The 13,596-nt window shown below is 43.7% G+C and overlaps 1 protein-coding gene across 1 annotated transcript; it reads right to left on the bottom strand.

Annotated features, from left to right (window-relative positions):
- Positions 1-10,998: 10,998 nt before the first annotated feature.
- On the bottom strand, positions 10,999-11,466 carry LOC142554583 (uncharacterized). The gene has a single exon (XM_075665245.1). It carries the CDS (start codon positions 11,464-11,466, stop codon positions 10,999-11,001), a length of 468 nt encoding a protein of 155 aa, XP_075521360.1.
- Between the last annotated feature and the right edge of the window lie 2,130 nt (positions 11,467-13,596).

The raw sequence follows: 13,596 nt of genomic DNA, 5'->3' as shown, positions 1-13,596 counted from the left end.
GGTGTCGGGCATTTCTAGCAACCTTTTTATCTGTCCCCGAGGAACCCAGCCAGTCAGCCTCAGATGTTCCGATTGTTAGAGATTTCTTAGATGTCTTTCCCGAAGACGTCTCTGGTATGCCACCCGAGAGAGAGGTGGAGTTTTCCATTGAGCTTATGCCAGGTACGGCTCCGATATCCAAAGCGCCATACCGTCTAGCACCGACAGAGATGGCAGAGCTTAAGAAGCAGATCCAGGAACTTCTCGACAAGGAGTTCATTCGCCCGAGCTTTTCTCCATGGGGCGCGCCGGTCTTATTCGTGAAAAAGAAGGATGGCTCGATGAGGCTTTGCATTGACTACCGGGAGTTGAACAGGGTTACAGTGAAGAATAAATACCCACTGCCGAGGATTGAGGATCTGTTTGACCAGTTGCAGGGAGCTTCGATTTTCTCCAAGATAGATCTGCGTTCTGGTTATCACCAGTTGAGGGTGAGAGGTGCTGATGTTTCGAAGACAGCTTTCAGGACTCGTTATGGTCACTACGAGTTCCTTGTGATGCCGTTCGGTCTGACGAATGCGCCAGCGATCTTTATGGATCTCATGAATCGCGTATTTCAGCCGTACCTCGACCAGTTTGTGATAGTGTTCATAGATTACATTCTCGTCTACTCCAAGAATCGGGAGGAGCACAGCAGGCATCTGACCACAGTGTTGCAGACATTGCAGAAGCACAAATTATTCGCAAAGTTCAGTAAGTGCGAATTTTGGTTAGAGAAGGTGGCGTTCTTGGGCCACAATGTTTCTAGCAGTGGTATTGAGGTAGACCCCGCAAAAGTTGTAGCAGTTAGAGATTGGGTTGTGCCTCAGAATGCATCCGAGATCCGCAGTTTCCTTGGACTAGCAGGATATTACAGAAAATTCATCCAGGGATTCTCCTCTATCGCCGTTCCACTCACAGCACTGACAAAGAAAAATGTGAAGTTTGTGTGGAGCGAGGAGTGTCAGAAGAGCTTCGATACTTTGAAGCAAGCTCTTATTTCAGCACCAGTTTTGGCCATGCCATCAGGGCCCGGTGAGTTTGTCCTTTATACTGATGCTTCGAAGCTTGGTTTAGGTGCAGTTTTGATGCAGCATGGGAGAGTGATAGCGTATGCTTCTCGACAGCTGAAAATCCACGAGAAGAACTACCCCACCCATGATCTGGAGTTAGCGGCCGTAGTTTTTGCTTTGAAGATTTGGAGGCACTATCTGTATGGAGAGAAGTGCCAGATCTTTACCGACCATAAGAGCCTCAAGTATTTCTTTACGCAGAAGGAGCTGAACATGCGTCAGAGGCGTTGGTTGGAGCTTGTGAAAGACTACGATTGTGACATTGGCTACCACCCGGGTAAAGCTAATGTAGTTGCGGATGCTTTGAGCAGGAAAGTCGCAGTGATGGCTCATTTGACGATGCAGAAACCTCTTCAGATCGAGATGCAGAGGTTTGATCTTGAGACTTACCCTCGAGGTAGAGTTCCTCGTTTATCTACCTTGACTATCCAGTCCTCTCTTATTGACCGTATTCGCAGCGGTCAGGCAGCAGATGAGCAGTTGGCACAGTGGAAGAAGAGAGATGAAGCTAAGGGCAGTGTTTTGTATACAGTCAGCGACGGTATTGTGAGATACCGAGATAGGATATGGGTTCCTAGCAGTGATTCTATTCGAGCAGACATCTTATCAGAGGCCCATACGTCCCCGTACTCCATTCACCCTGGGAGTACGAAGATGTACAAAGATCTGCAGCTATTGTATTGGTGGCCAGGGATGAAGAAGGACATCAGGCGTTTTGTATCCGAGTGCCTGACTTGCCAGTTAGTGAAGGCCGAGCATCAGAGACCAGCAGGTTTGCTCAAGCCTCTTCCTATTCCCGAGTGGAAGTGGGAGAACATTACCATGGACTTTGTGACCGGATTGCCGAGGTCAGCCAGAGGATCGAATGCTATCTGGGTGATTGTAGATCGTCTTACCAAATCAGCGCACTTCTTGCCTATTAAGACGACTTTCACCATGGTTCAGTATGCAGAGCTGTATATCCGAGTGATAGTCCGACTCCATGGTATTCCAGTTTCTATCGTATCCGACAGAGATCCCAGATTCACTTCCTCATTTTGGAAGAGTTTGCATTCGACTTTGGGTACGAAGTTGCTGTTTAGCACAGCTTTCCATCCGCAGACAGATGGACAGTCGGAGCGAGTTATTCAGATCTTAGAGGATCTTCTCCGTGCTTGCGTCATTGATTTCTCTGGGAGTTGGGAGTCGAACTTACCATTGGTAGAGTTCACCTATAACAACAGTTTCCAGTCGTCTATAGGTATGGCTCCGTATGAGGCGCTGTATGGTCGCAAGTGTAGATCTCCTGTTCATTGGGATGAAGTAGGAGAGAGAGCAGAGTTGGGTCCAGAGATTGTTCAGCAGGCAACAAATGTAGTAGTCAAGATCCGTGATAGGATGAGGACTACTCAGAGCCGACAGAAGAGTTATGCCGATCAGCGGAGGAGAGAGTTAGAGTTTGCAGTGGGCGATCATGTCTTCGTGAAAGTGGCACCTATGAAGGGTGTCATGAGATTTGGCAAGAAAGGGAAGCTCAGTCCGAGATTCATTGGACCGTTTGAGATCCTCGACAGAGTTGGGACGCTAGCGTATCGTGTGGCTCTTCCGCCGAATCTGGCCGGAGTACACAATGTCTTTCACGTCTCCATGCTGAGGAAGTATATGGCAAATCCTTCGCATGTGCTGAATTTAGAGCCGTTGCAGCTTACTCCGAACTTATCTTATGAGGAGAGACCCGTGCAGATCCTAGACAGACAGGAGAAGAAACTTCGGAACAAGTTGGTTAAGCGAGTCAAAGTCAAATGGCTCAACCATTCAGAGGAGGAAGCTACGTGGGAGTCTGAGTCGGAGATGAGGAGTCGATACCCTGAGTTATTCGGTGAGTTCTAATTTCGAGGACGAAATTTATTTAAGGGGGGAAGGATTGTAGAACCCGTAAATCAGTAGACGTATAAGCCATGCATAATTCTAGATTTTTTTTAAATTTAATTGACTTCATTGCATGATTATTTTAAATGCATTTATTTGAAGTTAATTATTTATTATTTCAGTTCAGTAGTATGATTTTTAGCATTTCAGTATTTTCAGTGAGGCCGGACCGGAGTTGGAGTTTTGAGATAGAATTTAAGATTCGAGAATTATTTCCAGAAGTTAATTTAGCTAGTAACTAAGTTCATTTAAGTTAGAAAGGGAGGTTTGAAGATTTAATTTAATTATTTGAGGTGATTAAGAAATGAATTCATTTAAGTTATTAAATTAAGGGGTTAGCTCACTAAATTATTTAAAGGATTAGTAAGGCTTTCAAGGATTATTAGTTGACTAGATAATCAACATTTCCCTTTATTTTATCATGCATTTTTCGGCCACCCTTAGTGCTAGAAGATTCATTTTCCAACTCATCAACTTTGACCAATTCTTTGCATGTAATTAGTAGGATAATTCTAGGATTTTTGGGAGCACAATTTAATTAAATAAATGGACATATCCTAGTCTAGAATCAAGATAAATTTCGGCCACCACCTCCTAGAAGCATCCACCAACTCATTTGATATCAAACCATAATTCAAAATTCAAATTCAAAGGGAGTGGACTTGGTCTTGATCCTTCCTTATATCTTGCACCCACTTCCCTCACCCTCCTAACCATTTTTCCCCCTCTCCTTTCTTTCGAAATCTGAGTGAAAATAAAACCCTTTTCAGAGGTAAAAATCGTGAGCCATAGCTAGGGAGAAAGGCAAGAAAATCGAGTTCAAGGAAGGTAGACAAGAAGCGCTCCACCTCCTCCGTGCCGCGTCGACGTTGTTTCGTTCGTTTTCTTTCGAAACAAAACCAGGCATGTCTAGATTTCTTTCAAACCTCAATCAAGTCATATTATCATTTATTTTTCAGTACATGATCATGTTGTAGCAAGCAAAAATCGAGATCCATGTCAAAATATTTTGGAACACACATGCAGAATTTTCGACTTCTCTTGACAAGCTTCACGTTTTTCTGAGTTTTGATGGTTTCAGGTATTGGATCGACTCCAGGCTCCCAAGGCGGCTTGTATACATGTAGTAGGATGCATTAGGACCATGTTGGTCCATTCAAACCAGCCCCATACTTGCTGGAAAACCGAAATGACAGCAAGTTCCCCATAAGTGCAGAAATGTGATTCGAAAATTCAGTTTGGATGTCAAGGAGGAAGGATCTGATCTTGGCTGCCCCAAGGGCATTTAGCCATGGTTGGATCACTTCCCTAGCATGTCTAAGACGTGACTAAGTTGCCCTTTTGGTGGCTTGGTCCATGGCCCCTCTGTTTTTAATCAAAACTTGAAAACAGCCCCCTCCCCTCTCGGCCCCTTTGGTTTTGACAGCACATGTACTTCGAGTTGGTTGGCTTGGTGTGGATCTTGGTTGGCCTATGGCCCTTAGCCACGGTTCATATCATGCTCCTAGATGTCTAGATCGTGCCATGGTCAATCAAATGGCCACTGGAACGATGCAAGACATCGATCATAGCATAAACACTACACACGCACGCATGAGGGCCCTCGGTGAGAACTTTCGGGTGGTTGCTGGAATGAGGCGAATTGTGGCTGGCCTAGGGCCCTTAGCCATGGTTCAAATCATTCCTTGGGACGTTGTGGAGAGGCTTTGGTCGGTGGTTCAAGCCCCAATGGCTAAAAGTCTCGCAAACGACGCGATGCAAGCTAGGTCGCAGCTGCTGGAAATTACAGCAAGTTTCTGTGTCGGTTCAGAGGCTCGTTCGAGTTCTTGGTTGGCTTTTAGCCCATGGCCTTGGACTGGACAGTGCCTCATTGAGTTAGGAAGGTCATGTTTTTGACCGTTTGTCATTTGGATCATTTTTGAGGTCGTACGAGAATTTACGGTGCAATGTGCCAAATTGACTCTCGAAAGAGCGTTTCGTGTTTTGGCCTCCATTTCACCTAGATTTCGACCCTATCATTTTAGGAGCATTATTTTATGATTTTTCAGCGTATTTTAATCATGACTATACGTCAGTTCAGTGTCGGTTCAGGTTGGCTCGGAGTCATGATTAAATGCGAAGTCATTAGGCGTCATAGTCGCATCTTTTGAACGTTGCGTAGTTGGTCAAGTTTAAGCTATTGCATATTTTTCATGGCACAGTTAGGTTGCAGCGAGCCTGGGAACGATCCAACCCAATCCAGTTGGTAAAATTACGGGACATTTTCATTATGCCAGTTAATTATTTTACGTGCATTAAATAGAAAATGATTATTTTTGAGATTTATGCGATATGGCTTGTGGTTCATTCACTATGTGGGAGTGTTATTTTTATACGGTCGCCAGTGACCGATCAGTTCAGTATGGTACCACCCGGTCGCCAGTGACCGGCCAGCTCAGTTCAATTTCAGCCTCCCCGGTAGCCAGTTACCGATCAGTTCAGCTTAGTGCAGTGGCCACAGGCGTAAAACATAATCTCAACAGAAAATTTTACCAGATATTTCAGTACAGGCTCCAAGGAGCAAATATTTTTACAGTGATTTCCAGTTCAGTTATGCACGTATTATAATTGCTCAGTACAGATTATTTTTCAGTATGCCTCAGGACAGGATATTTTATCACATGCATATTTTAAATTCAGATTTTTACTCGTTACCTGCGATTTATGCATGCTGAGTCTTTAGGCTCACTAGACTTGATTGTTGTAGGTACTGATGAAGCTAGGGCCGAGGGCGGGGACCAGTGAGCCAGCTTGGGTCGGCAGTAGTGGCACCCGAGGACCTCAGTGCAGCAGTTGTTATGTTTTTCCGCAAACAATTTTTATCAGTTGATGGATATTTTTAAATTGTGATTTTTGGAAAACTTTATTTTCTTCCGCTGCAATTATTTTGAAATATTGAACTTGTTTCACAAGTGATTTTATGAGCGAGGCCATTAAGTTCTTTAAAAAAAAAAATTTTTAATTTTCCGCAAATTTTCAAGCAAGTAGTTCGAGGGCCTTTGCAGGTAACTTTGGCTCCCAGCTGCCTTGGAAGTTGATCATGCAAGCTCGGAGTAGGTCCTTCAGAATTTGAATCACCATCTCTGACTGTCCATATGTCTGAGGATGGAAGACAATACTGAATAGCAGCTTAGTACCCAATGCCTGGTGAAGACTCTTCCAGAATGCAGACGTGAATCTCGGATCCCTGTCTAACACAATGGACACTAGGATCCCATCCACTCTGACTATCTCTCTGATATAGAGCTTTGCGTACTGAGTCATGGTGAAAGCCTTCTTGATCGGTAAAAAATGAGCTGATTTAGTGAGCCGATAAACTATCACCCAGATGACATTATATCCCCCAGCAGTCCTCGGAAGCCCTGTCACAAAGTCCATGTTGATGTTCTCCCATTTCCACTCTGGAATAGGGAGTAGTCTTAGCTTCTCTGTAGGTCTCTGATGCTCGGCCTTGACCTGCTGACATGGCAAACAGAAGAAGATGAAACGCAGAATATCCTGCTTCATGCCCGGCCACCAATAAAGAGTCTGAAGGTCTTTATACATCTTTGTACTCCCTGGATGGATCGAGTATGGGGTTCTGTGGGCCTTGCTCAAGATATATGCTCTCAGGAAATCACTGTCAGAAACCCATAGGCGGTCCCTATATCTGACTATGTTGTCCACAACTGTATACAGTCTTTGGCCCTTAGCCTCGTCCCTTGGTCTCCACTTCTGCAACTGCTCGTCAGAAGTCTGCCCCTGCCCGAATTCTGTCTATCAATGTTTGATGTACTGTTAGAGTAGCAAGATTTGGGGCATCGCCCCTAGCATAAACTGCAAGCTCAAACCTCTGAATCTTCGCCTGTAGCGGTATCTGTACTGAAAAATGAGCAATCACTGTGTGCTTCTTGCTTCAAGCATCTGCAACCATATTACCCTTACCCGGATGGTAGCTAATGTCACAGTTATAATCCTTCACTAGCTCCAGCCATCTCCTCTGTCTCATGTTCAGTTTTTTCTGTGTGAAAAAGTACTTCAATCTCTTGTGATCAGTGAAATATTGCATTTCCCCATACAGATAGTGTCTCCGAATCTTCATGGCAAATAACACTGCTACTAGCTCGAGGTCATGAGTTGGATAATTTTTCTCATGGACCTTCAGCTGTCTGGACACGTAGGCTATAACCATGTCATGATGCATCAGAACTGCGCCCAAAACGAGTTTCGAAGCATCTGTGTAAACCATGAACTCTCCCTGCCCTGATGGAATAGCTAGAACTGGTGCAGTGGTCAATGCTTGCTCCAATATGTCAAAGCTCTTCTGGCACTCAGATCCCCAAATAAACTTGGCATTCTTCTTCGTCAACGTGGTCGTAGGCACCACGATAGAGGAGAAGCCCTGAATGAATTTCCTGTAATACTCAGTCAATCCCAAGAAGCTATGGATCTCTGTCACACTCTTAGGCACTACCCAATCTCTGACTGCTTTGACCTTACTGGGGTCGACCTAATACCCTCTCGAGATACAATGTGACCCAAGAACGCCACTCTGTCAAGCCATAACTCGCACTTAGTGAACTTGGCATATAGTCGTCTGTCCTGTGAAGTCTGCAGTACGGTCCTCTGGTGCTAACTGTGCTCCTCCCTGCTTTTAGAATAAATCAGGATATTGTCAATAAAACTATGACGAACTGATCCAAGTATATATGGCTGAAAAACGTGATTGATGAGATCCATGAGGATCGCTGGCGCTACATCAAACTCGAAGGGCATCACCAGAAACTCATAGTGCCCATAGCACATCTGGAAGGCTGTCTTATACACGTCAGACTCTCTCACCCTCAATTGATGGTATCCGGATCGAAGATCTATCTTTTAGAACACTGATGCTCCTTGAAGCTGATCAAACAAATCCTCGATCCTCGGCAACAGATACTTGTTCTTGACTATGACTCTGTTCAGCTCTCGGTAGTCGATGCAAAGCCGCATGTTGCCATTTTTCTTCTTGACAAAAAGTACCGGTGCACCCAATGGAGAAAAGCTAGGGCAAATGAAACCCTTATCTGGCAAATCCTGAATCTGGTCTTTCAGTTCTTTCATCTCTGCAGGTACTAGACGGTAGGGTACCTTAGAGATCGACAATATACCTCTCATGAGCTTAATAGAGAAGTCCACCTCTCAGTCTGGTGGGATGCCTGAAACATTGACAGGGAAAACATTGGAGAACTCACTGACCACATTCACGTCCTTGATCCTCTGACTGACTGGCTCTGACACTGATACGATGCTGGCCAAAAATGCATGGAAACCTCTTTTCATAAGCTTTTTCGCACACATGCAGGAAATGACGTGCGGCATCTGCTGGTGTCTGGCTGCCTAAGAAATAAACGACTTACCACTAAGCGGTCGGACAGACACTGACCTCTGTCGAAAGTCTATGACATCTCCGTTCAACGAAAGCCAATCCATACCAAAAATAATTTCAAACTCCGGCAACGGTAGCACTATCAAATCTGCCTGCACTGTATATTTTTGTAACCGAAGCTCCAATCTCTTCACTATCTGAGAAGTGAACATCGGATCCCCGGATGTAATCGATACTCTGAACCCTGAATCCATCGCCACTGGTATGATTCCTAGTCTCTTGACGAAAGATTCGGATATAAACGAATGCGAAGTCCCTGAATCTAGCAATGTATGCATGGCTACACCTGAAATATATATACTCCCAGTAATCAACGTCAAATCTGGCTCTGGTTGTAAGGATCGTGTATCGTATTATCGTAAATCCTGTGTGATTACCGATAATTTATGAAATTGTCATGTGATTATGTATTTTATGTATATCATGACAATGGAATTGAGAAAATGAGTAATGAATATGAATTGACGTTGTAAGAGCTCGATTGAAAAAGCCGGACGCCAATATAGTACAAACATAAATATTTGTACAGAAGATGTGGCGCCCGGGCGGTAGAAAGTGACCGCCCGAGCGCCAGGATATATGAAATGTATGTTCGGGCAGAACCTGCCGCGCCCGAGCGGTAATTTGTGACCGCCCGAGCGCGGTGCAATTTTTAGCCGGGGGCAGAATGTCTCGCGCTCGGGCGCGAGAATTCTACCACCCGAGCGCGAGAGCGGTGGGAAGATAAGAACAATTTTTGCTGTTCGTTTTCTTCATTTCATTTCAGAGGCTTCGAGAGAATACGAGGGAATTCGAATTTCTTCCGTCCAAATTGACTTCGAAACGTTGTCTAAACGCGAAACAAATTATATATCTGTGATCGTCGCGTCGAATGCTTCTGATTGATGTAATTTTCTTCTGGTTCCAGCAGCTCTAAATATCAAAGTGCTGGAATAGCATGTATTTGAAGTTGAATTTCCTATATGTAGTAGAATAACCGACAATAAACTTATATTCGAAGTCGGAATTGAATTATGATATGATTATGATTTGATATGAATTTTTGACGTTTCAAATGATATTTGAAACTCATATTAATGATTTTGGATTATGTTATTGATTGGAATGAGTATGTTATTGATGTAGATAAAGTATTATATTGATATCTTCAAGCTACATCAATTGGAAACGAAGAATTTAGGTATGTTGCGACCGGGTAACATACGACATGTATCTGTATTATATGATATATGTTGGATGAGTTTGATTGATTGGAATGAGAATACATGTCTATATGCCTTATTTGTTGAGTTTATCTGGCATACATGACATTGTGATTTGAATATCGATGTATAAAATAAATGTTTTGTTAACACACATCGGTTGATGCATACATCGATACATGACATGCACGTTGAGCTATGATCCTTGGATACCCTGATATGATTTGATTGGATTCTGGGGTTTGTGAACACAATGCTATGTTTGGTATTATATGACCCTTAAAGCATAGACATTTGTGGCCCCGACGATTGATATGAGATTTGGGATTTGATGGCGCTTTGTCGACGCTATCATACGAGTATCCCTTATTGAGGCCGGTGTGCCAACTCGAGCATTGATTTGATAGAGATTCGATTGATTCTGACATGTGCTCAGTGGATGGGCATTTGACCTGATACCTCCACGACATACATACATTGCATATCATATATCATCGTTTAGATATCTGTTGTATATATGATGGTTGTTCCATACGCAGCTTTGCTCACCCCCAAGGGGGGCTGTTGTTGTCTTTGTGTGTGGACAATGGCAGGTACTTCAGGATATCAGGAGACCGGAGAGGGTACTTCTGGAGGGAGTCACAGTTTGAGTTGAGGTTTATATTTTGTTCTCAGTATATATGTATATGTATCTATATACCGGGACATGTCCCGAGGATATGAGTTGTTTGTATATGATTGGTTTGGATTACGTGTGGGCATGTTTATGATGTGAGATGGAATACTATTTTTAGTATTCAAATGAAATGATTTGAGCTCATTGTAAAGAAATTTTAAACTGTTTTTCGCTGTAATTAGTTAACCCTAATCAGATTGTGTTGTAATAACGATAAGGAGCTAAGGGCCCCACACTGGCTCTGCCTCAGCCTCCTCGGCATGCATCACATATGCTCGGCCAGTAGTGGGGCCCGTGTTCCTAGTGCAGTCTGCTACTTTATGACCCTCCTGCCAGCAAACGAAACATTTGTAGGTCCCCCATAAACATTTGCCGAGATGGACCTTGTTGCACTGCGCACATAGCTCTCTGCCGGCTTCGTCACCCCTGGTACCTACGGTGGCTTCTGCTGACCAGGCCTCCTAATCTGTCCCTGGGGCCTCTCTTGCCCCTGCTGCCTCGGTGGCCCGGTAAACTGCTTTCTCTGTGGCTGGGAGCTGGGTTGTGCCTGATGCCGCTTCTGCTGCATCTCAAAATCGATGTCCTTCAAGGTCTGCTTGGCCTAGAAAGCACAATCAATCGCCCCATCATAACTAGCCGGTCTCATCAGCATCATATCCTAGAGCAACGTTGGCCTCATCCCATCCATAAATTCCTCAGCTTCTGAGCGGCATCTCTAGCAATTAGTGGCACAAAATGACAGCCTATGTCAAACTTACGGATGAACTCCGCCATAGTCGAGTCACCATGGCGGAGACTCATGAACTCCCTTGTCAGGAAACCCCTGACATTTGCTGGGAAATACTTGTCGTAGAACATTTCCTTGAACTGCTCCCAAGTGAGGGTGGCCAAGTTCACTCCGTGGGTAGCTCCCTCCCACCATAGGGATGCGTTATCCCTCAGCATATAAGCGGCGCACCTAACCCGGTCGTTGTCCCTCATATCAAGGTACTGAAAATGCAGCTCCAGAGATTGAATCCAACCCTCTGCCAAGAATGGATCAGTGGTGCCCCCGAACTCCTTTGGGTTGAGCAGCCTAAACTGCTCAAAAACATCAGTCTGAGGTCTGGGAGCCTGCTGTACCTGCTCCAATAGTCTATCCATACCCTCTAGTACTCGAGTAGCTTCGTTCCTATCGGCGGTGGTGGTGGAGGGGCTCTGCCGCCTCCAGGAATCTCATCCTGATGATCTGCACTAGGAGCGCGTCTGGGAGACATGATATCTGAATACAGTCCAATTCTAAACCTAACCCATCATGCAATTTAATATAGTTTTTAAAACATTTAATCATTAAAGTAGATCAACATGCACTCTAAACCATCGTTAAACGTATATCATATAAACATGCAGGTGATAGCAGTAAATCATTTAAAAAAAAGCTTACAGACTTGAGATTTGAAGACTGAGCTGCAGGAACTGGCGGCAGAACGACCCTATACAGGACCCTTGCTTTGACACCAACTATGACGTCTACTAATTAAAATGTTGCTAATTTTTTTTTTTGCAAAGCTCACATTTTTGAAATTAATCATCTAAATATTTTGCATGCATGCAACTTTACTGAAAATATGTCATTTAAAAATAATCGTAAACAATCGATCAATGAAGATGTTGTAGTTTAAAATATTGGCAAACCGGCCCACAATCAAGCATAAATAAAATAAAACGAGTAAAATCCTGAAAATCAACAGCATATAATAAAAACGTATAAAATGATCATGTCTACTCAAAGCTCGTAAAATCATGATGTGCGGAAAAGTGTGGTCCTATGGTCGTGTGCGCATATCCTGCCCTGCCTACTCAGAGTTCGGAACCCCTAGTTTCCTCATCCAAATGCTCACCTGCATCACATATGCTTAGTGAGTCTAAAGACTCAATACACCTGTAGCGAATAATAGCAAATACATATACATAGCACACAACAGTGAAAAATACTGTAATCAACATATATTTCATGAATTTAAACGCATAAATGTAAACGTGTCGTACAAAATATGAAAATGTCAAACATCTCATCTTAACATCATATACATATACATTTTTCGTTAATGAATTCAATTCATTGGTTGTGACTTTCGTATTAGCTTTATCGTTTCATCATTAATCGATGGATCCATCTACATATAACCGTGGGCTGTCGGACATCAGCGATAATATTACCCATCCACTGTGCCTAGGCCTCATCATTATCATTTACATATACATCGTTATTCACAACCAATTCTCATTCTTCAAAGCATCATCATTTTAATCACTTAACAAAATCATGCACATACATAAACTTTTCTTAAAATCAAGCATGCAACGTAATATTCATAATTTCATAAAAATCATATTCATGATGCGTAAACATTTAAAAAAAATTTAAATTTTGTGCTCAGGGCGCTGCCAAGGTTAAAAACTCGCTCCGGGCGCAAAATGACCATTTTGTCTCTAGAAACCCAAAATAAATAAACCCAAAATGACCGTTTTACCCTCGTACCCATAATTTCGACCCGAAGGTTACCAAACTCTTTAAAACATCCCAAAACATATTTATATGCATTCCTTAGACGTAAACTCGTGCCCATTTCAAAACTTACACGATAAGGTTTAAAATTTGGAACGGAGTCCCATTTTAACCCGAACTGACCCAAAACTTAACCTAATTTCTCCCAACTTGAAATATGATTTAAACCTACGTGAGCAGCGTCTAAACCACCTATTTAAGCCCCTTTATGACCCCCAAGCCAGCCCAATTACTGCTGGAATTTTTCTGCACTCTCAATCAATAACCTTAGATGCAACAATCCTCCATTATTTCGTCCCTAACTCAAGCCCTAGAGTGCCAACTTTGAACCACTCACTCCTAAGCCACCCTAAGACCCTCTTGGACCTACTGAACCAACGGCCCCAGTTCCATGCAAGCCGTGAAGCACACACACTTGCTATTTCCCCGAAACCGCATCACTCGAGCCTCCTCACTCTTCACGCGATTGGCCGGCTACTAAGTTGGTTCCAGCAGTGATTGAGCCTCCCTGAGCCGCTTCTCAGACCCACCAGGGTATGGTCCATGGCTCCTTGCAGCCCTTGCATTGCCGGCTTTCCCCTTACCCGATCCTCAAGCCAAAACGAGCCAAACCTCTAAACACAACCCCTCGGCCCTTATCTTGCCTAGCCTACTTTCGACTCCAGCCTTTTGACAGCATACCCCTCGACAATAACACACGTTCAGCAACACAACTCAGCGGCCCC

The sequence above is a fragment of the Primulina tabacum genome, chromosome 8, assembly GCF_025594145.1.
Source record: "Primulina tabacum isolate GXHZ01 chromosome 8, ASM2559414v2, whole genome shotgun sequence".
Lineage (NCBI taxonomy): Eukaryota > Viridiplantae > Streptophyta > Magnoliopsida > Lamiales > Gesneriaceae > Primulina > Primulina tabacum.
The sequence above is the reverse complement of the archived record's forward strand: the minus strand, read 5'-3'. Positions and strand labels throughout refer to the sequence as shown.